Below are 23,912 nucleotides of genomic sequence, written 5' to 3' on the forward strand. Positions count from 1 at the left end.
ATAGCACCAGCCTGGGCTCACAGAGGACCTATAGGTGGCAGGACACCAGCCTCTAGTCACAGAACACCTATTCAGGCTTCTGTGGTGCCATCCTGGAGTCACAGAAGACCCCTATGCGGCACGCTGCCAGCCTGGAGTCACAGAAAACCCATACATAGCAGGGCACCAGCCTGGGTCAAAGAAGACATGTACATGGCAGGGTGCCAGTCTCAAGTCCCAGAAGATACGACAGAGCATATGTAATTTGTGGCAAGTGACTACAAACAAAAGCACAAAGCATACTCTGGTGCCATCCTCAGTGGAATGGGGTCCTATACGTGGCAGGGCTTCAGCTTGGAGTCACCGGGGCTCCATACATTGCCAGGCTGGGTCTCAAATGTGGCATGATATCACTCTGGAGTCTTGCGTGGGTCCCAAAGGTGGTGGAACCCTGGCCTACATTCAATGGATTCAAAACGTGTCAAGACACCACAGAGGAGTCATTGGGGGCCCATATGTGATGGCTCTACGCTTGGCAGTGCGCCCTATAGGTGGCAGCTTGGAATGGAAACACAACTCTGGTACCGGGTTGGAGCGACAAGAGACCATAGCAGTGGGTTCTGGTTTGATACGTCTGAAGCCAGCCCTGCAGTGCAGACCAATGACTCAATGAAACGCTCTCTCCTAAGACAAAGCTTCATGCTATTTGTTGTGGGGGTGACGGTGGGACAGGCGTTGAGCTTCATCAATAGAAGTATTCCACTTCCTGTACCTCTGCAGATGGCCGGTCACGGCTCCCCTCCCCAGGATGCCAAACAATGAGTCAGTAAACACCACACTCCAACTCCCAATCGTCCTGCCCCCCCAAACTTGGTTCCCTCAGACTGTGAAACCGGCAGGCTGCAGTATCACGGACTCAAAGGCAGTATTAGACTTCCGACCAGACCAGCACAGATGTGCTGAGACTTCAGTCCCTGAACACCTACTGCCCAGATAAGTCACTGATTTTCCACCCACTCAACCCCTACTACCCAGAAGTGTCAGCAGGCTTTCGTCACTCACCACCCACACCCCACCCCACTGCCCAGATGTTTCACAAGGCTTCGGTCACTAACCCCCTACTGCCCAAATGTGTCAGAAGGCTTAGGTCACACCCACTGTCCAGATGTGCCAGAGAGCATGTCTCACTTATCCTCACACAATGCTCGAATGTGTAAAAGGAGGCAAGTACGTTAGTTCTGCAATATGCACAGAATAAGTAGAATAGCGACAGACGCACACTTTCTGGGCTTCCCCTCCTTCAATAGATGTGAGAAGTATGAACTCCCTGGGGCACTGGAAGGCAGAGAATCCTTAAATCTATAGCAGACTGAGGAATGAGGGCGATAGCACAGCCCATAGCGGAGGTCGCCATTCATGGCACGTGCATGTCCATAGCAGACTGAAGCATGTGGGAGATAGCACAGCCCATGGCCGAGGACACAGTCCATAGCAGATTGAAGCATGGGGTAGTGCAGCCCATAGCAGCCCGCAGCATGTGAGAGATAGCACGGCCCATGGCAGAGGACATCCCCATAGCAGACCGAGGCATGTGGGAGATCGCACAGCCCATGGTCAGGGCGCAATCCATAGCAGACTGAGGCATGTGGGAGAAACAGCCCGTAGCGGAGGGTGCTGTTCATCGTACGTGCAGTTCATTGTAGACCGAGGCGTGTGGGCGATAGCACAGCGCATGGTCAGGGCGCCGTCCATAGCAGACTGAGGCATGTGGGAGAAACAGCCCGTAGCGGAGGGTGCTGTTCATCATACGTGCAGTTCATTGTAGACCGAGGCGTGTGGGCGATAGCACAGCGCATGGCAGAGGACTCCGTCCATAGAAAGAGGGATGTGGCGGTGCAGTCCCTAGCAGACTGAGGCATGTGAGAGGTAGCACAAGCTCATGGCAGAGGAATCATGGATTTGCAGCCCATGGCAGACATTTGGGAGCTAGCACGGACAATGGTGGAGGGGTTGTCCATAGTAGACTGAGGCCTTGGGGGGCTCGAGCTGATGGCAGATAGTGGTATGTGGGCGATAGCACAGCACATGGCAGGGAACACAGTCCATAGCAGTCCAAGAGATGTAGCGATGCAGCCCATGGTAGAGAGGCATGTGGGAGAAACACTGCCGACAGCGGAGGGCGCCGTTCATTGCATGTGCAGTCCATTGTAGACTGAGGCATGTGAGCGATAGCACATCGCATGGCAGGGGACACAGTCCATAGCAGATCAAGGGATGTGTCAGTACAACCCATAGCAGACTGAGGCGTGTGAGAGGTTACAGCTCATGGCATAGGAACCATGGCTGTGCAGCCCATGGTAGACAGGTATTTGGGAGATAGCACGGACTATGGCAGATGACACAGTTCATAGCTGAAATGGGACAGATCAACCCATGGCAGGGGGCAGTCCATAGCAGACTGAGGCACAGGGCAGAGCAGGCCAAGGACACAGTCCATAACAGACCAAGGGATGGGGTGGGGCATCCCATAGCACACAGCGGCATGTGGGAGATAGCACTGCTTATGGCAGAGGACACAGTCCAAATCAAGGATCACACACTCACTTGCCGCCCCCCGTGCAGACGCTATGTGCAGCTCATCGGGGTTAATACTGGAGGAAGGCAGGCTTCCACCGATCCCAACATCTTCTCATGTGAGTAATGCACAGAGCATCAGACGCTGGGCTGCCGGGTCTCAAGAGAGGCTGGAGTCAGCCCTCCAGATCAAAGATCCATCACACGAAGTAGGTTTCCATCTTCTCTTCTTCGGCGGCATCTCTACAGCGAGTCTCTAGCTTTATCCTACCCAGCTGTCACTTGCTGTGGGTGTGGATCTGAAATCAGGTAAGAGACGAGAGTTGCTGGTGGCATCCTAGAAGTGCACAGTGGCCCTCATGAAAGAGACACCCTTATCCCTCTGCGACTGGGACAGGAGAGTACGGGCCACTGGCAGCACAGCAGCTACCCGGACCCAACAAATCAGAGCTGGAGCCACAGGAAGAAAGGCACCAAAGGGAATCTGCCCTTGTAGAACCTCCCTCAACTCCTCTCCACTTGCAGATAAAGTATGGGGTGGAGGGAGACGGGGTTCCTCTCTCATACAGGGTTATCATGGCAGATGGATGCAGGGGACCATGGACCATGGCAGACTAAGGAAAAGGGTCTCATGCCAGACTGATGCAGGGAGAGAAGATAGGGTTGAGGTCATGGCAAACCGTTCTCCAAGAGCAGGGTTAAGTCCAAAGCAGACCAACGCAGAGGGTCTAAGTTCACGGCGGACTGAAGCAGGAGTCTCAGTTCACAGCAGACTGACACAGGTGCTTCAGTTCACGGCAGACTGGTGCAGGGGTCTCAGTTCATGGCAGACCAATCTGTGAGAGCTGGGTTAAGCCCATGGCAGACTGATACATGGGTCTCAGTTCATGGTCGACTGGTGCAGGGGTCTTGGTTTATGATATATGCAGCGTGGAGCTAAGCCCATGGAGGAGAGACGCAAAGGTGGCAGTTCATGACAGAATGATCAGCAGGAGATGGGCGGGAGGTTAAGCCCACGGCTGAGTGATGCAGGAGTGTCAGTTCATGGCAGACCGTGGAGAAGTGTGGCTCAATGGTTAGAGCGGCAGACCCTGATGCAGAGGTCTAGCCCGGGACCAGGGTTCAATTCCCCACCTCGGCGGGTCTTGGACTAAAAAATTCCACGGACCTGATAATTCTCGCCTCGGTGCCTATTCCAATCATGGGTCCCACTCTGCAACTCTGGGCAATAGCTTGCTTAATCTCCACAACGGCCCCCACAACGCTAAGGATGCCTGGCCTCCACCTTGGGGGGTGCCCAGGAGTGGACGCCTCACAGGGAAAGCCAGGATGGGTTCCACAGCGTTATTCGTACAAGCGCCTTGAGACCCTTGCGGGTGAGTAGTGCGCTATACAAGTATCAATTTTATTTACATTTACTGATCGGCAATAGAGGGGTTAAGCCCATGGCAGAGTGACGCAGGGGTCTCAGTTAATGGCAGACTGTTGCAGGGGTCTTGGTTTATGGTATATGGATCTGCAGGAGTGGAGTTAAGCCCATGGAAGACAGATTTAAGAGTGGCAGTTCATGACAGAATAGCGCAGGGGTCTCAGTTCATGGCAGACTGACCCACAAGAGAGGGGTTAAGCCCATGCCTGAGTGATGCAGGGGTCTCAGTTTACTGATACAGAGAGGGTTTCGGAGGCTCAATCCATGGCTGAGAGATGTGAAGAGGGTATAGGAAGCAAAACCCACGACAGAGCAATGCTGTGGATCTCAGCTCCTGGGAGACTGAAGCCTGGGGAAGAAGGTGGAATAGAGAAGGCGCTGATCGTAGACAACGAAAGTGGTGTCATCCCATGGTAGACTGCTGCAGGGGCCCTCCACCTCTTTTAGACAGGAGAGGAAAGCGGGTATTGGCAGTCCATGGCAGACGAGAGGGGTTTGATGTGATGGTAGACTGATGCAGGGGCCTTTGCCTCTTGTAGGCGGATGCAAGGTGGGCTGGAAGAAGGGGCGCAGCTCATGGCACTCACTGGGGACTCATGCCATGGAGGCTAAATCCTGGAGAGGAAAGCGGGTATTGGCAGGCCATAGCAGACTGACGCGAGGGGTTTGATGCGATGGTAGACTGGTGCAGGGGGACTCTGACTAGGTCAGACTGTTGGTGGGTTTGGGGGCATTGACATGCATAATCTAGCTCAGCACCTGCCAGATTGAAGTGGGCTGACCCTATGGAAGACCGATGCTGGGGTTTGGAGGGGTGTTGGGGCTCAACCTATGGCACAGTGACTCAAGGGGGGGCTTAGACCCGAGCATGCTGATACTTAGTCTGTAAAAACAACAGTTGAGGGACAGAATGCAGAACAATGTCATACATTCACCCCAGTACAGAGATCTGGGCCTAAATCCATCGTTTTTTGCACTCCACACCACCCCAGTTCAGACATGGCCATATGCAAATCAGTCTTGACCCTGTGCCTCATGGGAACAGTCCAGCCCGAACTGCCAAGCAATGTCTTTCCTGGACCGGAATCAAGCATCCTAGGACCGGTTTCTGGCTATCAGCCGTCTTCCGCCAGGATAGCTTGACTCCAGTGGCGTAGTGAGCACGGGAGTCACGTCTCAGGCACAGGGTCAGACTGATTTGCATATAGCCATGTCTGAACTGGGGTGGCTGAGTGAGCTAAAGAATGGTGAAGGATTAAACCCAGATCAGTTGACTGGGGGTGAGTGTTTGATTTGCTCAAACGCTCCGTCCATCATCCCCTTTTGTTTCGCTTTGTTCGCCCTCAGTTGGCAGGCTACGCTCAGATGTGAGTCCCTTGCTCACTTGGCCACTGGATTCAAGATAGCCTGGCTGATTAGGATTATGAATCCGAAACCGGTCCCAGGATGCTTGTTTCCGGTCTAGGGAAGACATGGCTTGGCAGTTCGGGCTGGACTGTTCCCATGAGGCACAGGGTCAGACTGATTTGCATATGGCCATGTCTGAACTGGGGTGGCTGAGTGAGCAAAAAAACGGTGATGGAGTAAACTAAGATCATTTGACTGGGGGTGAGTGTTTTATTTGCTCAAATGCTCCGTCCATCATTCCCTTTTGTTTCGCTTTGTTGATACTTACCGTTCGCTGGAAGTGAAACCTCGGGATGTGGGGAGGGACCTTTAAATATGTTCACAGGAGAAGGTTTGCTCAAAATCTAAAGCACATATCTGCTGTCCCTTGGCTCCCCAAATTCTCCCCAACAGGGATTCACTCCATCAGTGGGTTCTATTCCAAGTGGTCTAAGAAATGCACGCACTTCGTGTGATGGTACAAATAGGGTGTTTGCACATCTGAAACACACATTTTACCCCTAATAGAAGTTTACATCCGCGACCAAAGAGCCCAGCGCTCCAGTGGCACGGCTAGACCACTGAATCTGGTGCTTATTTTAATTTGAGACTGATCTTACGGCTAACAATAATAATAAAATAAACACACACGCACTACACTGTAGCTGGCTAACAGCTTCCTTCATAATTTTATTACATTTAACTAGTCTGGACTGCTGAGGTAAATAATCATTTGTTCACACAGCGGCTGGGTAAATCTTGAACACTAGTGCTGCGAGGAACTCTACGCCTGAGCAGAGAAGACAACTTGAACTTACCTTCTGAGCCATTGTCCAGCAATAAGCTGGTGCACACTGATGTAGAAGTGTCCAGAGTCATCGCTGGAGGCAGGCACGTCCAAGACCCCACCAGGGACTTGCATAGATATTTTTAGGATGCAGGAGCCTAGTAGGTGCCACTAAGCTGTTTACAGCCTTCTCCTCAGTGCTGCACACAACCAGAACAAAGTAACCGCCCCCTCTTTCGAAGTCTCAAGAGTAGTGCACTATGTCACGCCTGGGGAATTAAAGGGCTTTAAAACGACAAGGAATAACATTACAGAGTTACATTGGTACTAGACAGACGGATTGATGTCTCAACTATACCTCCAATATTTATCCAAATGCTATATAAAAACAGCCAGCTTCATGGGAGCATGGGTCAATGCCACTGTGGTAGGACATAAGACGCGGGCCCCCGTCCTGTGAACCTCATCCGGTGGAATCCTGACCTCCAGTGCCGCCCCGAAACCTCTGGGCGAACTGAAGGACGTCTGCTGATGAGGCAGAGACACTGATGCAGGTCAGAGGAGAGAGAGCGAGAGGCAACTAAGATGGGGGCCCCTGAAAGACCTGTGTGAGCCGTGGACCCAGAGGTGGGGTGACAGAGTTTCAGGATGCTACGGTCACACGTAGGCACTACTGAGAGGGCCTGGGGTCTGGACGCCGTGGACGAGGAGGACCGAGCGAGGCCTGGACTGCTGTGATGAACAGATAGGCCTACTGTGCACTCTCTCAGGCCGGCCCGGCCCCTTCCAACCCAGCTCGCTGCCAATAGTTGTGTTGGAGTGTAGTGTTTTTAATGTGCGGACTGCTGATGGCTATGGGGGAGAGCGACCAGGAGACGCGGACCAGACACCCCTGACCCACTAGGGATGAACCGAGAGGTGGAAGGATCCATGCCGCCGCCACCACCCAAGGGGGATGTCCAGGAACAGCCCACATATCACATGGCCCACATGGGCATTGTTGTCGTCCCTATGTTAGCATGAGCACGTTGCAGGCTGTCCGCTGCTTTGCGCACGTTACAACACCACTTTATTTTGCTTGTGCCACACTCAAACTTTTATAGAACATGCTGTTGTTTTTACACTTTGCTTGTTCCTGGGATTTGAAATGAAATGAAATGAAAAATTGCATTTGTATAGCGCATAACCGCCCTGGGGCCTCGCAGCGCTTGAAGATAAAATGGTTTTAGCGCAGGCTCGGGGCAGATCAGAGAGATTTAGCAAACAAATGCGTTTTTAGGGCCTTTCTGAACGAGAGGAGGTTGCTGTTACCCCGGATGGCAAAGGGGAGGGCATTCCAGAGTCTGGTCGCCGAATGAGAAAAAGAGCGGCCACCCCAACGGGCTTTGTTAATTTTAGAGGAGGTGGCCAGCTGCAGGGTACCAGACTGAAGGGGGCGTGTTGGAACATAAGGCATAACCAGCGGGTGCAGAATCGCTGGGCCTACACGGTGGAAGGATTTGTGCATAATGCACAGAGCTTTGAACTGCACTCTGGCAGCCATTGGGAGCCAATGAAGGTCCTTCAGGGCCTTCCTCGTCGACTGCCGACGGGACAGATTGAACAATAGGCGGGCCGCACTGTTTTGTGTGACCTGGAGCCTCTGAAGGACCGAAGCCGGTGCTCCCAGGTAGAGAGCGTTCCCGTAATCCAGGCGAGAGAGAATGAGGGCCTGGACCATGATCCTCCTCGCCTGGAAAGGGAGCAAAGGGAGCACCCGCCGGAGCATCCTCATTAGTCCGAAGCAAGTGGCAGCAGTCTTAGTAGCCTGGACAGAGAAATCAAGGGCAGTGTCAAGCCAGATCCCGAGGCTCTTTATCTGGGACTTGGGCGCAGGAGGAGCGCCAAGACATGGTGGCCAGACGGGTGCAAGAGCAGACGGGGAGGGATTTCCAAGGAGAATGATGTCTGTCTTCTCCCCGTTAAGCTTGAGACAGGAAGCTTGCATCCAACTGGCAACAGCCTCTAGACAGGGGCCTAAGGTGTTGGATGATCCATCTGCGTGGTCTAACGAGACCACCAGCTGCGTATCATCCGCGTAGGTGACTATACGCACACCAAAGGGATGGACTATCCTGTCCAGAGGTTCCATGTAGGCGTTAAAGAGGGTCGGGCTCAGGGAGGAGCCCTGAGGGACCCCACACCTGAGAGGATGTTTAGGAGAGACTGTCTCACCCTCAAAGACCCGGAAAAAGCGCTCACTCAAAAAGGAGGTGAGCCAGTCCAGAGCTGCGCCCGACACGCCCATGCCCGCCAGTCGGTATACTAGCGTGGCATGGTTCACCGTGTCGAACGCGGCACTAAGGTCTAACAGGATAATGGCCACCTTTCCTCCCCGATCCAAAGTCGTTCTTGCTTCCTCTGTTATGTTAATGTTAAAATGGGACTTTTATAGCGCAACGGCTACTCCGAGGAGTGTCCCGGCGCTTTGAGCTCCAGACCAAAGAAGAGAAAGGAGAACATAACAGTAAAAGAACAGGGGCCTAGAAGAGGGGGCAAATTATCCAGCGAACAGCCAGGTTTTTAAGTCTTTCCTGAAGACAAGCAGGTTTGCGGTGTTTCGCAAGGACACTGGTAGAGAGTTTCACAGCTGAGGAGCAAGGAAGCTAAAGGACCGGCCGCCTAGCCGAGCCCTTCTGATGCGTGGCACCCGAGCCAAAGCCAGAGCTTCTGACATGAGGGATCGTACAGGTCGATAGAAGTCCAGCCTCCTCTGAAGATATTTGGCACCACTGCCATGCAAGGCCTTATGGGCAAGAGTCATGGCCTTGAACAGTATCCTCTTCCGCACCGGCAGCCAGTGAAGGGATACAAGGAGATTGGAGGCACTAGTGCGGCGGTGTAGGCCAAAAATGGTACGCGCAGCAGCGTTCTGGGTGACCTGCAGACGCTGGAGGAGGTATTCAGGCAGGCCCAGATATAGGACATTTGCATAGTCCAATCTGGACCCTATGAGTGCCTGAACAGTGATCCTCCGATGTTGCTCCGAGAGCAGGGGAAAGAACTTGCGCAGCATTCTGAGAATCCCAAAACATGTTCCCGTGAGAGTAGAAACCTGGGATTTGAGCGAGAGCTCGTTGTCAATTTTAACTCCCAGGTTCTTAGCCCACTTAGAGGACTGAGTGGGAGGGAACATGTCAGCAGGCCACCATCCCTGCCAATCTGGTTCCGATGGGCATCCGAAGAATAGTATTTCAGATTTGTCCGAGTTGCACTTAAGGCTGTTGTGTGAGAACCAGCTAAAAACAGCCCCAAGGCACTCACGGATCCTTTCTCCACCGAACTCTTCGCTCTTACGACAGGTGAAAAGGAGCTGGGTGTCGTCAGCATAAGAGACGATCCGGGCCCCGTAGGACTCCGCCAATGTCGCCAGAGGGGTCATAAGGATGTTAAATAGAGTGGGGCTCAATACAGAGCCCTGAGGCACTCCGACTCCCAATGGCGGCATCTCGGCGGATCCGGGTGGGACCCAGACCGTCTGTCGGCGGTTGGCCAGAAAAGAACGAAACCAGTTGAGCACCGTCCCCCCTAGCCCGATGTCATGGAGCCTAGTGAGGAGATCCTCATGGGGGACGGTGTCGAACGCCGCCGACAGGTCTAGCATGACTAACATCACCCTGCCTCCCGTGTCCAGCACCTCTTTAACGATCTCCGAAACTTCCAGGAGCGCCGTCTCGGTGCTTAAGTTGGAGCGAAAGCCCGATTGGGATTCATGAAGTAATTCATTAGACTCCAGGAAGTTGGAAAGCACGCTGTGCACGTGTTTCTCCAGGATCTTAGTCAGTGCTGGAAGGAGCGAAATTGGCCTATAGTTAGAAGGTGCCTCTGGGTCAAGATTGGGCTTCTTGATCAGGGGGATGACCATGGCTTGCTTCCAGGCCTGGGGCAGAAAGCCCTGACTCAGGGATAAATTAAGGATAGGATTGGCTATGGGGTTGATGACGTCTGCCATTTTAGCTAGAAATTTTGCAGGGCACGGATCTAACGGTGAGCCCGATTTAAGGTTCCTCATCAAGGCTAAAGATGTAACATCCGAAAGGGGAGGAAAGTCAAGCAAGGCTGGGCCTGGGGGAGACAGAGGGGCTGTCTCAGTCGGCACCGCAGACGCATCATCTGGAGCTCTCAGCGGGAAAGAAACCTGGATTTGCCTAATTTTGGTGGTAAAGAAGTTGGCAATAGTGTTAGCCCAGGTTTCCACTGGAGCACCCTGAGTAGAGATGGACCGGGGGCTAGTGAATTCACGCACAATTGAAAAAATCTCCTTACAGGAGTTAGCTGCGTCGTCAATCCTTTTGGCGAAATAACATTTCTTGCTCTGAAGGACTAGATCATGGTATGACCTCATCATGATTCTATAACGTTGTTTAGCCTCAGGCTCATACTGGGCTCTCCAAGCCCGCTCGGCAACTTTGCATTGCCTACGGGCGTGGGCTAATTCCTCCGTAAACCAGGGGGCAGAGACCCGTGGGGCAGCGGACCTGGGTGGCTGTAAAGGAGCGAGCTCATTTAGTCTGGCAAGAAGCCAGGATTGCAGGCTCTCCAGATCTTTCTCCAGGTCGCCCGTACAGGACACAGGGTGATCTACCAGAGCATGCGTGAGCATATCTGGGGTCACCCGATGGAGTGCCCTATAGCTGCTGCCCTGCTGTCTCGTAGCGCTGGCCGGAGACGCCACAGTAGATGGTATTTCAAAATGGGCAAGAAAATGATCAGACCAAACGACTGGCAGAAGTGTTACAGCCATGATAGGTGTGGTGGAAAAGACCTGATCAAGTGTGTGGCCTTTGTCGTGGGTCGGACCAGAGAGATAGGGGGAAAGGCCTAAAGTTGATGCGATATCTAGCAGTTTGATGGCATCCTGGTCATTGTGGTCGTCCATATGGAAATTAAAATCTCCCGCCAGTAAGCAGCGCTCCGATCTAAGGACAAGGACCGACATGACCTGCTGGAGATCGTCAAGAAAGGATCCCACTGGGCCCGGAGGTCTGTAAACAATCAGACCCTTCAATGCTTGTTGCGGTGATAGGGAGATGGTAAAGGCTAGAGAGTCAGCCCCTGCGATGGTGTGAGTGTGCGTGACCGTGCACGGAAGAGATTTTTTCACAACCAAGGCAACTCCTCCTCCCCTGCCCTTGTCTCTGTCCTGTCGATGGATGGTATAGTCAGTGGGAATGGCTGCCACTATGTCCGGGTGGGAGGAATCATTGAGCCATGTCTCAGTGAGCATCAAACAGGTGGGACTAGTCGTCGAAAGGAGATCAAAGATCTCTTGAGTGTGACGATGCAACAACCTCGTATTGTGACCGCCAACATGGCAGTTTCTGTGCCATGTTGAGGGCGAAAACCTGTCTGGGAGGCACGCAACAGACAGTTGGACTCCAGATAGTCTGTTAAGATATTGTTGGTGTGCCTCTCCAGCAGTTTACTCAACCAGGGAAGCAACGAAATGGGGCGGTAGTTGGACAGGTTGTTCTGGTCCAGGGAGGGTTTCTTGAGAAGCGCCCTCACCATGGCACACTTCCAAGCGAGTGGGACCGACCTGGACACAATGGAGGTGTTTAAAGCTTCCAGGATCACAGGACGAATCACGTCCAGTGCCTTGACAAGGATCCGGGGGGGTGCCGGGTCTTTGGGGGAGCCAGAAGAAACTTTGGAGATTAATCTATCCAGGCTGGCGGCATCAAGAAGCGGAATTGTGTCCAGTTTGCAGGGAACCGAGGAGTCAGCTGGCCTAGGAGGGACGGAGGGGGTATTGACTGTAGGATTACTAAAAGATGAATATATGGTCGAGATTTTCTTGGAAAAAAAAGCAGCTAGCTCATTACAGCGGTCTTGTGCCCCTTCAACAGAAGGACGCTCAGCCGGAGCTGAAATGAGGGACTTAGCTATCCTAAAGATTTCTCTAGGCGCATTTGCTGCAGCACTAATTTTACCTTCATAGAAGGAGGTTTGCGCCATTTTAATCTCTGATTTATAGAGCCTCATTGCGGACCTGTATTCGTCTTTCCTAGACTGAGAATGGTCCTTCCTCCACGCTCTCTCTAGTTTGCGGCAGTCAAGCTTTAATAACCTCAGAGCAGGAGTGTACCAGGGTGCAACTTTAGGTCTTCTGATGAGATTACAAGGGCGTTTGGGAAGAACTTGATCTAAAGTGCTGGAGATCCAGTGATCAAAGTTGCTAGAAGCTGAGGCAGGGTTCAGGGCCTTTCTCGGGGGGTCTTGAGTAAGGGCCGTTGTCCAATCGGTGAGGGGAAGTGAGGACCATTTCCTGCCCATGTACTTTATAGAGGCTTCAGGAGGGGGACAAGAGTTAGAAAGCCAGGTGAACGGTATCAAAAAATGATCGGTCCAAGGCAGAGGAACAGGGGACTCTACATTAAGGTTGATATTACTGTATATGTGATCGAGAAGATGTCCCTTCTTATGGGTCGCCTGATAGCCTCTCTGGCAGAGGTCTAACGCTTGCATGTTGGCCCGCAAGTTATTAGCTGCCGTATCCTGGGGGTCATCTGAATGAATATTAAAATTCCCAAGCAGAGTGAGGTTAGATGAGGTCACGGCTGCGTTAGCGGTGAGATCAGTAATTTGAGTGATGAAATTGTTGAGGGAGCCTGGTGGTCGATAGAGTAGAATACCAGAAAAAGTGGTGGTAGGGGAGAGATCAAGTGCAAAGTGTAAGCTCTCACAGGTCAGCAAGGAATTAGAAGTGACCCGACACTTAAAGGTGTCCCTATATATAATAGCTAAGCCCCCGCCTCTCCCCGATTGGCGGTCGAGGTGCTTAAGGGTGTAGCCTGGAGGAGTGGCCCATATCAAGGACGGGTCGTTGTCAATCTGAAGCCAAGTTTCCGTTAAAAATAGGGCATCAGGATTAAGCTCATCAATCAACAGATGCAACTCTGTGGAGTGTTTAGGTAGCGACCGGCAATTAAGGAGAAACAATCTCCAAAACTCTCCCAATGGGAGGGAGCCGCTACATGGGCGGGAGGTGCTCCATGTACAGTGCTTGCAGTGAAGCTCAGTGTTAGCTGGAGAGACGGAATGGCAGCAGGAAGGACTGACAGGGGGGCGTAAGGAGTGTAACCACAAAGAGTTGTAGACAACATGATTACCGACCATGATGCCGGTCACCACCCCAGACCAGGACCAGCGAGAAGCGTCTGAACGCGGACTGGCGCAGACTGGCTTCTCTTTGGCGCCTCTCCGGCGCGTATTCGGCGCTACCGCAGCGCGTCACCGCTGCGCAGGATAGGAAGAGGTCATATAGATTAGGCCAGGGTGAAGACTAGCCCGTCAACCTCCCCAAGATGGCTGCCCAGAATGGGACAACCAGGAAGTGGTGTCGCTTAAGCCTCCCTCCACACAATCAGCACAAGCTGTGGTGGACCGGGGAGTAGCGGCCAGAAAACAAGTAAGAGGCACAGCAATGTAATTTAAAAACACATATTCTTCAATCAATAGGTTTTTAAATTGTTAAAAATGAAGTAGCAGCAATCTAATTTTAAAAACACATGTTCTTAGTCAATAGGTCTTTAAAATTATTAAAACGAAAGTAGCAGCTTGCAGAACTCCTGGTCGCATTCAAGCACTAGCGCTATGATCTTTGTTGGTAAGTGATCGTGCGCGCAATACTCCCGCCTTAAAATAGTGAGGGCCAGGGGGGAGACTAGCCCGTCAACCTCCCCAAGATGGCTGCCCAGAATGGGACAACCAGGAAGTGGTGTCGCTTAAGCCTCCCTCCACACAATCAGCACAAGCTGTGGTGGACCGGGGAGTAGCGGCCAGAAAACAAGTAAGAGGCACAGCAATGTAATTTAAAAACACATATTCTTCAATCAATAGGTTTTTAAATTGTTAAAAACGAAGTAGCAGCAATCTAATTTTAAAAACACATGTTCTTAGTCAATAGGTCTTTAAAATTATTAAAAACGAAAGTAGCAGCTTGCAGAACTCCTGGTCGCATTCAAGCACTAGCGCTATGATCTTTGTTGGTAAGTCCGAACATTGTGAACCAAGTCGAACAACAATGCCCCTTGTTATTAAGCCCAGGGCAGGCCCTAGCACCTAGACAAAACATGCAGATACAGCTGTTTCTGAACACGTACTTTGATCATATGGGGATACATTGATAGGTAACACACACTTTGAGAGGAATCTTTACAGGGAGAAGAGCATGACAGCACCTGGGATTTAGGTCTACCCTCCATAGACTGAGGTACGCTGGCTGCAGATAACGCCCAGAGGTCTTCTAATATATCATCATTCTGCTTTTATACAAGGGGGGAAGGTTAGGGTACGCTGCCATTTATCATGACCACTCCTTTTATGATTTACGGACTACTTGCTATGCTGACCGTATTTGTGTTAGACATTTTTCTACTGATTGTGGCAAGAACACTGCAGACTAGAGCACGTTAGTTAAAATAAACTTTTTAAACTGTTTCTAGTCTCAGTCAGATCTCATTGTGGACGAGTACAAGAGCGCGAGCGAAAGGGTGTGTCTTGTTACCAAAATTCCTGAAAGTGAGTGTTGTGTTCTTGAGTGTCTAATCACTTGTTCTTCAGTGAGTGAGTAGGTGGGCAAGTGAGACACTATCGCTAGTTGGACCCAGGCTCATGGGTACGAAGGTGTTAGGATAACTCAGTCCCTGCCTACTAAGGTCCCATAATCCCAAGTATAGTTCTGTGATTTCACAGAATCCCTGCAACACACACTTTGCGAAATTACACAGGCTATCACTGCGTCTCGCGAGGCACTCGAGGCAAAGATGGATGCCATACGAGTTGACCTGAACCTCTTAAAAGATGACCACGATGTCTTGCTGAGAGGATCACAACATCGATGCAGAAGCTGGCGGACATACCCCCTGAGATTGCCATCCTACAAAATAAACTTCCTGCTATAGAAGGCAGGGTTAAGACCCTGGTACTGCGAGCAGAAGACAGGGAAAACAGATGCCGTAGGAACAACATACCTGTCATTGGTGTGCCCGAGTCCAAGGAGGGAGACAATATGCTGGCATATTTAAAGGACTGGCTGCACGGAGAGGTGGCACTAGAAGGACTTTCCTCGTTTTGTGCCCTTGGAACGGCAGAGTACCGGCCCCCTGCCTAGACAGGGAGCCCCCTCTCGCCCGATAGTGGCCAGACTTCTCCACTATAGCGATCGCAAGCATGTACTTACGCAGGCCAGACTACGGGGTAACCTCCAGATCAGCAATAGCAAGGTCATAATTGTCCCTGATTTCATTAGAGATGTGCAGAGACATCGATCCACCTTTCTGGAAGGCAAGCGAAAGCCTTCGACAACTTGAACATTTGATATGCCATGTTGTTCCAGGCCCATGTACGAGTGGTCACGCCACAGGATGGGTGGGGTTGGATTGAGGAAAGAACGGGGGCCAGAACCAGATGAGGACTCCCCGCAGCCCACCCCTCGCTAAAGGAAACTGGAAAAAAGTAAGAAAGTGGCCCCATCGATAGCAGAGGCCAGATGCGAGCTGCACAGAGGGATCAGGGCTCTAACGGAAATCAGCAACACTGGCATCAGCCCCCCATCCTCTCAAAGTGAGCAGGTTGACCCAAACTCTTAAGGTACCAAGGACACCAGTTCGGCAGAGGACGCAGACACTGACTTACCTAAGGTTACCCCTGGTACATTGCAGAAATCATTTCGAGATTACTTCGAGAACCATTGAGCAGCGAGAACACTGTGGGATGGTTGACTGGGGGACCTGAGCCCTTGTTGGTCCCTTTCCTTTGTATCCTAGTCAGGAGAGGGGTAGAGATTGCCCTGCTACAGGAAACACATCTCATTGCAAAGAAATAGGCCGCCCTACAACGCAGATGGTTGGGACAAGCCTACTATACGGATCACTCTGCTTTCACTAGGGGTGTGCTGGTGTGGATAAAACCTGGGGTACCATTTCAATATACTAGCCATCTGGGTGATCCTGAGGGGCAGTATGTGTGGTGTTTTGGTAAACTAGATGGCCGGGATGTCACTATTGGGAGCTTGTATGTGCCAAATGTCGATCAGGTCTCATTCCTAGCGGGGGTCTCAAGAACATTAGCACCATACCTGGTGGGGTCGGTACTCCTGAGGTGAGACTACAATTGTGTGGCAGATCCAGAGGTGGATCGTTCTTACCCGGCCCCAATTGTCAGGACAGCTAGGGCTTTCAGGGAGTGATGGGCCTAGTGGGGACTCATTGACTCATGGACGACACTACATCCAAAGGAGCTGGATTATTCCTTTTTTTCTTACGACATGTACGTTTAGATGCCATCCTCTGTAAACTGGATATGCACGAGCTGCTCAAAGCTGGTGAATATCAATCCAGGAAGATTTCAACTCGCAATACCCTGATACTGGGGTTGACATGGACAACGGCCCTGTAGTGAAGGCAGGGCCCTGCTTACGCACATTGCTACGTTAGCATAGGCTTATTAGAAGTTTAAATGTAATTTTGCCTTTTTGCCGCTTTTGCACACGACACTGCATGTAACTGTTGTTGTAAGTTTGTGTTTTATGGAATTATAATCATGCTGATCGTATTATTTTTAATCATATGCCTGCTTATCTTAGCAAAAATACTCTTAGAGCAAGTCGTTAAAATAAACATTATAAACTTTTCCGTGTCTCTATTTACTCACGTTCGAGTAACCTAAGTCGCATGTTCTGTCTAATCATTGGTTTCTTTGCTATAGGACGAAGAGCTAATGTGACACTGATGCTAATCGGTTAGGGGCTCTAGGCACTGAGGTGAGTTTTTTGGTCCTCCACAATTCACTGAGGTCCTGGGTCTCTATGCACAGTTCTGTGTATGAGCACAATCCCTGCAACAGCCCTATCCTGTATTCCCATGTGGCAACTGAAACCAGAATCCCTTGGAGACCCAGTTTTCCAAGCCACGATACGGGCGGCTAATGGGCAATATTCAGCTGAGAATGAGGGCACGGCATCGAGCCCACATAGAGTGGGACGCCTTCAAGGCGGTGGTCAGGGGCAGATGTATCTCTGAGTCTGACCTTGCTGCAGGGGACACCGAGACATTAAGAAACCCAGGCCCAAGCACCGGGAGATGCAAGTGACGTTGATAGAAACATAAGAAAAAGAGGCCAAACAAGTAAAAAGGCTGGGGTGCTTTGAATATAGGAACTATATGATCCAGACACACGCAGAGAGGAACCTCACTGACGCGCTTGCTGCATGGCTGGCCAATCCTGCAAAACGAGGTTTGGTCATTTTAGAGCTCAGGGAAGAGAATAGTCCCACCCTATATATCGGCAACATGATATTTACCGGGCGTTTCATACCTATTATGTTGACCTACATGAGAGCAAGGTGGCCGCACAGATGCAGACATTGATGCCTTTGTGGGGACGCTAGCCTTGCCGATGAAGAGGCGCACTCTCCGGGAAGAGACATCAAACTTACTGAAATTAGAGCTGCCATAAAATCCATGGCCAGGAATAAGACCCCCCGACACAGACAGACTGCTGGTAGAATTCTACTCTATGTATGAGGAGGAGATAGGCCGCAGCTGGTGGAACTTCATAACATACTGAGGCAGTTGGGTAGGCTCCCTGTGACCACTCGAGAAGCCAGAGTCATGCCCCTTTTTAAAGCCAGCAAACCGGCTTTTGAAAAAACAGCATACAGGCCATTATCAATTCTCAATTAAGATTTTGGCCATGCGTCTTCTCCCGCATATGACCACCCTCATCCATGGGGACCAGGAGGGATCTATCCCCAGTCGCAACACAGCCCTTAATATTCAGAGACTGGTGCGGGTGCTGGAGGCCGGTACATATGACAAGGAGGAAGCTGCGGTAAACATTCAGAAGGCATTGAATAGCCTGGAGTGACCCTATATTTACAAGGTAATGCGCTGGTTCGGACTGGGTCCCCGCGTTTGTGGCATGGACTTGCTTGTTTTACACGGACACCCTGGCTAGAGGGAGGACAGGGGGTATGATTTTGGAGAGTTTTCGGAGAATCTATCACTACCCCACTGATCTCCTGGAGGGCAATATCGGGAAGGCTATCCATAGAGTGAAAGCGAGTGCAGAATTCTGGTCTACACTGTCGCTATCTGTGGCAGGCAGAGTCGTCCTACTGAAAATGGTGGCTTTGCCACAGCTGTTGTATTTTTTTGTAGACCTCCCAGTATGGATCCCAATGGGACCGAGACCTCAGGACGTTAATTACAGGATTTGTGTGGTGGTACGGCAGTCCCCGAGTGGCATTAACCACAATGCAGAGACCGACTGATGCAGGCGGCAAGGCTCTCCCAGATTTTGAAAGCTACTACATGGCAGCAAAATTACAATGGCTCGCCCAGTGGGTGGCCGGAAGCGTTGGACGGACAGGGAACTTGGGCCCTGCTGTTCCAGATCTCCGTCAGCTGTCTTGCGTAGTGCTGGGGCTACCCACTCTGGGAGCGAGGGACAGACCCGAATTTATGATGCTCTGTAGATGCTGGGTTAGAAGCCTTCAGAAGCCAAAAAGCAGGCGATCATATGCTCCATATTTTCTGATGGAATTTCTACTAGAACTTCCACATGGAGGAGACTGGCGACGGCTGAGAGAATAGGTGCAGCTGGCGCACTGATGATGGGGGCTCTGTTTGAGGGTAGTTTTCACTCATTTGAAGATTTTAGAGGGGCACGATCTATCGCATGGGCACTTCCTCTTATATAGAGCACTCACTGCAGAAATCCGGAAACACTGGAGTTCGGGATTGTCGGAACCTCAACACTCTGGAGGGTGCCAATATATAGTACGTCTTCAGACACGACAAAGCAGTCAACTGCTTATACCGATGACGTCCGGGAAATGCGATAGCCTCCTTGACTGGTCGCGGTGGGAGGAGGACCTGGGTGTCTAGGAATGCTACATTTAAACAGATTCATTTCTATGTACTCCATAGGGCATGTCCCACACCAGGGAGGATAAACAGTTACTTCACGACAACGGAGACTAAATGCCCCCAATGCGAAGAATCGGGAGCAGAGTTCCTCTACATGTTTTGGAGGTGCCCAGCGTTGGGAGACTTTTGGAAAGCGGTGACTCACACCCTAACTGCAGTGATGGGAAGGGAGGTTCATTGTACACCTGGTCATTGCCTCCTTCACTGGTTCTTGCCACCGCCAAAGACTACGGAAACTAGCAAGTTTCAGGACCTGGCACTTCTCCTGGCCAAAAGGGAGATCCCCAGAAATTGGAAGACCCCGAGGGGGGCTCAGTTGCGAGGGATAGAGAAGGGAAGTCCTAGGCTGGACGGATGAGGGAGCTATCCATTTAAGGTAAGCCAGGCGGGCCGGGGGTCCCTCGAAGCTGCCTAGGCTTGGGAGGCACTAGTGGAAGACATGAAGCACCCAGATCTCTTCCCTTGAGGAGCCATCAGACACCCCCTGATTACATGGGCAACATATTAGGTCCCCGCGCTGGGTCCACGTTCTGAGGGCATTTGGACTTCTTCCCTGTCGGAGCCTCATGCTGGTTTCTGGACCTGGATTGCAGCACCGCCACGGGGCTCTTTCTCACTCTTTTCTCCATTACTGGAGAAGGGTGGGAATGCTTTCTTACAGTTCATATTTGGCCATGGGATGCCTGGAGAGGACGGGAACTCTTTATAGTTAAGTTTGCAGTTCAAAGTCTAGGGGCCCTTGGACAGAGGTAGATACACTGTGTACAGGATAAAGTCTCTTCGGCCTTCATGTGTCCATTTTGATTACTAGTCTACTGTTCTGTAACACCAAGACCTACCCAACAGGAATGTGCTCATATACCCAGATTGAACAGGCCAATCAATTTTTGATTGCCTGTCTGTTTTTATCTAGTTTCTCTCAAAAGCAACAAAAATTGGTTTTAAAAAACCCCCCCAAAAAAACAACTTCATTCAAATACCAACTACCTTTCTGACCCACGTTCTAAGATGTGTATTCCTGTAGTTCAAGATGCAAGTTACATCTCGTAAAAAACCCAAACATAGAACAAAAGTCAGAGCCACGTTCTTAATCTGGATTCTGATGCAACCATCCTTTACAAGCTTGGGACAACAGAAAACTGGAGGTGAACCAATGGCCACAACCCTCAAGTAACGGCCACAGCAGCCTCAACTACTCACCCGGTTGGCTGTCACGGCACAGTACTGAAGGTTCTGCAGGAGCCCGATGTCTGGAGGGATGATGGTGAGGTTATTGTGGCTGAGGTCCAAGTAGCGCAGCTTGCGGCAGAGGAAGAGCTGGGTGGGAATCTTGTCGATCTTGTTGCGGTTGAGGTAGAGTCGCTCCAGATTGGTGAGGTTGCCAATCTGGATAGGGATGTAGGCAATGTGATTGTACCAGAGCTTGAGACAGGTGAGGCGGTGCAGGTGCTGGAAACTGATGATCTCCTCGATGGTCTTGAGGTTGTTGTCCTTGAGGTCGATTTCTTGTAGATTGTGGAGACTGAAGATGGAGTGTGGGATGCGCTCCAGGTCACAGCGGAGGAGTTCCAGCTCGGTCAAGTTCACCATCTTTTTTAGGCTGTTCAGGACCATGAGCTTGGTACCCTCGTTGTTGATGGAGAGCTTCTGCAGGTGGATGCCCACGTCGGTCACCACCTGTGGCAGCTTGGTGAGGTTGCTCTTCAGCCGCAAGACTTTCAGCCTCTTCAGCTCTCGCAGGCCATCAATCACAATGTAGCGGTTGTTCTCGGCACTAAGGTTTCCAGTCAGGTGGAGCTCCTCCAAGTTCTTAAGGCTGTAAATCCAGAGCGGGATCTCTTTGATATCTGTAAACTTGATGTGTAAAGACTTTAAGTTCTCCCGAAGGAAGGCTAAGGCCGGGGCTTCTATTTTAGCAGCTGTGTGGTAGAGCCACAACTCCTTGAGGCTGGTGAGCTGGGCGATGCTGGGCGGGATGGTGACGTCAGGAATGAGCTCCAGCTTCAAGACCTCCAGTTCCAGCAAGTCGAACACTGTGTCTGGGATGCCGCTGAGCATGAAGAGATGCAGCTCCAGCTTGTCCTGCGAGTTCTTTGTGATTCGCTGCCGCAGCTTGTCCAGAGTCCACTCATTGTTGAGGTTCAACTGTCGCAGCTTGTTCTCGCTGACCTCAGAGAGGAAGACAGCAAAGCGCTTGGAGTAGAGGGGGTCGTACTGGTCAATGAGGTGCAGCATGAAGGCAAAGTCATTCTTGACGTCAGGAATGTCACTGTAGCTGCTCTCCTCCCGGATTGACTCGAACGAGTACTTCTTTAGAGAGCGCCTCAGCATCCACCAGAGCGTGTACATGCAGATCAGGCCGTAGAAGATGACAAGGCTGATGTAGAAGGAGGCCAGGATCTTGAAGAGGGTGGCAAGGGGGTGGGCGCAGCGGAACATGCTGTAGCCGGTCAGGCTCTCAATGTCCACCTTGCAGTCCACGTCGAAGGTGATGTTACTGACATAGTACATAGTGTAGCTGATTATGAGAAGAAACTTTATGACTTTGATGATTGTTTGGCGCATATACAGGCGGTAAACGATGTCTCCTTCTTCCACGTGAGTTCGGAACTTCTTCACCTTCTCAAACAAAGCCTTAGCCTGCTCACCTTCCTTTTTGTCTAAGACCCCAGTCTCAGAACGGTCCACAATGCCCTGCTCAATCCGGGACTTGGTTCTCTGCAACATAGGAACAGTGGCCTCCACATCCTCACTCACAGTGGAGGCCTTTTTATCCATTGAGCCATTCATCTTCCCGGGGGCTGGCTTGGAGTCGCTTTCCTCCACCACAGTTTCGGATAGCGCTCTGGTGGTCCATGGTGAGTCAAAGCACTTTAGCAGGATTGAAACAAAGTGTTCCAGCTTGGAGCTGGTGCGGGGGAACTTGAACCAGAAGTTACTGCAGGCCAGGAATATAAGTGTATGTAGCAGGACTAGGTATGGGAAGTACTTGGCAAACCAATGAAGGCGGTTCTCATAGCACACAGCGTCCACATAGTTGTACTGATGCCGGTCGAGGTCGTACTTGATGCCGGTGGGGCCCGGCTCTGCAGAGGAGATGATGCTGGCATTGTAGTACGTGGACTCCAGAGCCGGCGCCGACCATGCACGGTGTGAGTCATTGCAAGAGTCTTTGGTGACCCATTTGCATGGGAGGCAGATCATTTTGTCTTGTGTGACCTGCAGAGTCCCGCCGAAAACCGCAATCATCAACATGACAATCGAAATGTAGTCGGTGAACACGTCCCACCATGGCTTCAGGATGCGGTATGCAGGTTGGGTGTCAGCAAAATAACGAAGTTCAGTGATAGGAATCATGGTTTATCTGAAAAGAAAGGAGCAGCAATCAATGGTGGTATAAAATCAAAGAGGTCTCAACAATACAGGTCTCGGGTCACACAGAAGGAGCCACAGCGCAAACCACAAGCAGCCGTACAAAGCACGCCAACACAAATGAAAGAGATCACTTTGCTCATTAACAGGAACTGCTTTGTGACAACAATCAACAGATATATTCTCTCTCTCTCTATATCTATATCTATATCTATATATATATATACACACACACACACACACACACACACACATATATATATATAACACTAGCGTGCATAGTGTAGCTCCTAAATTCACCGAACAGCACCCAAGGCATGTAGCTCATGCACTAATTATAGGAGGGGTTGAGTGTATACTCCGAATGAGACCTGATCGAATATTTTAAACGTCCTCCTTCACAGTCAACATTCAACTGTTTCACACGCATCAACCTTCCCACCTTCAATTTACTAACCCTCACACCTCTCTGCAGATTAAGCCTTTTTTCCCTCTATATCTCAGACTTCCCTCAAAACCATGCCTGTCATGTGTCTTAGTTAGGCCCTGGGAGACACTCTACCATTATTCACCATGTACACGTTTCCTAAGTTGCCTTCTCTTTCACGTGATGGCTATTGACACACATTCACTAGCGTGCCAGAGGCAGATTCGTTTTTCTGACACCACCCGCTCACAGATTCCACTTAAGATCATTATCACAACTTCTTGAACATCACGCACAAGGCCTCGGTACACATTGTGCAACTGGTATTAATTTTCATCCACAAGGCGACACAGCTATTAGTAGAATCATAATAAAGTTAGCCTGCCTAACGTCTCGGCTCGAGAGCAAGGACACCTTTCCTTATAAATGAACAAGCATCTCTGGGGTTAGGCAGAGGAGCACTTTGCTGTCATTGGGAGGTCAGACGCCCAGCTACTAGTTGAACCCTCAGCACGGGATGTCCAGTTCGTGACCAAGACGGGGACTTTAAATTCTTTCCCTTCGGGTAGTGGGGTTGGGTCAAGCAGATCCGGGGTTCTTGGTAGAAAACACACACACGAGGCATCTAGGTTAGGGAACGCATAGCCGAAGGAGTACGGGATATATAGATCTATATACTGTTTTATATCTGTGCATATATGCATTGTTTCAGCAAAGATGCTGGAGCTTTGCGTACTGTTCACTGTCCTTATATTTCTAATCATTTATCTGCTTCTGTCTATTGATCACCACAACACACATTCTATACAAGAACCACACGGGTTCAATAAATATTGAAAACGCCCCAGTGTGTATTCCTTGAATACTTCTCTGAGAGTGAGAGCGACTCAGCGAAAAGGTTCTAGATCTGTTACCACGAGCCCGGAGAGGGGTTCAGAGTTGTCATGTTCTGTAGTTGCCAAAACCATTTGCTACCCGTCTAGG

General features: G+C 50.8%; 1 protein-coding gene across 1 annotated transcript in view; it reads right to left on the reverse strand.

Annotated features, from left to right (window-relative positions):
- Window positions 1–23,912, reverse strand: part of LRRC8A (leucine rich repeat containing 8 VRAC subunit A) — a 74,754-nt gene that overhangs the window by 13,739 nt on the left and 37,103 nt on the right. The window contains exon 3 of the mRNA XM_086924867.1: window positions 20,330–22,493. Within this exon, the coding sequence (XP_086780993.1) occupies window positions 20,330–22,486 (2,157 nt within the window). The 5' untranslated portion in view covers window positions 22,487–22,493. The remainder of the gene's footprint in view (window positions 1–20,329; window positions 22,494–23,912) is intronic.

The sequence above is a fragment of the Lissotriton vulgaris genome, chromosome 5 (assembly GCF_964263255.1).
Source record: "Lissotriton vulgaris chromosome 5, aLisVul1.2, whole genome shotgun sequence".
Lineage (NCBI taxonomy): Eukaryota > Metazoa > Chordata > Amphibia > Caudata > Salamandridae > Lissotriton > Lissotriton vulgaris.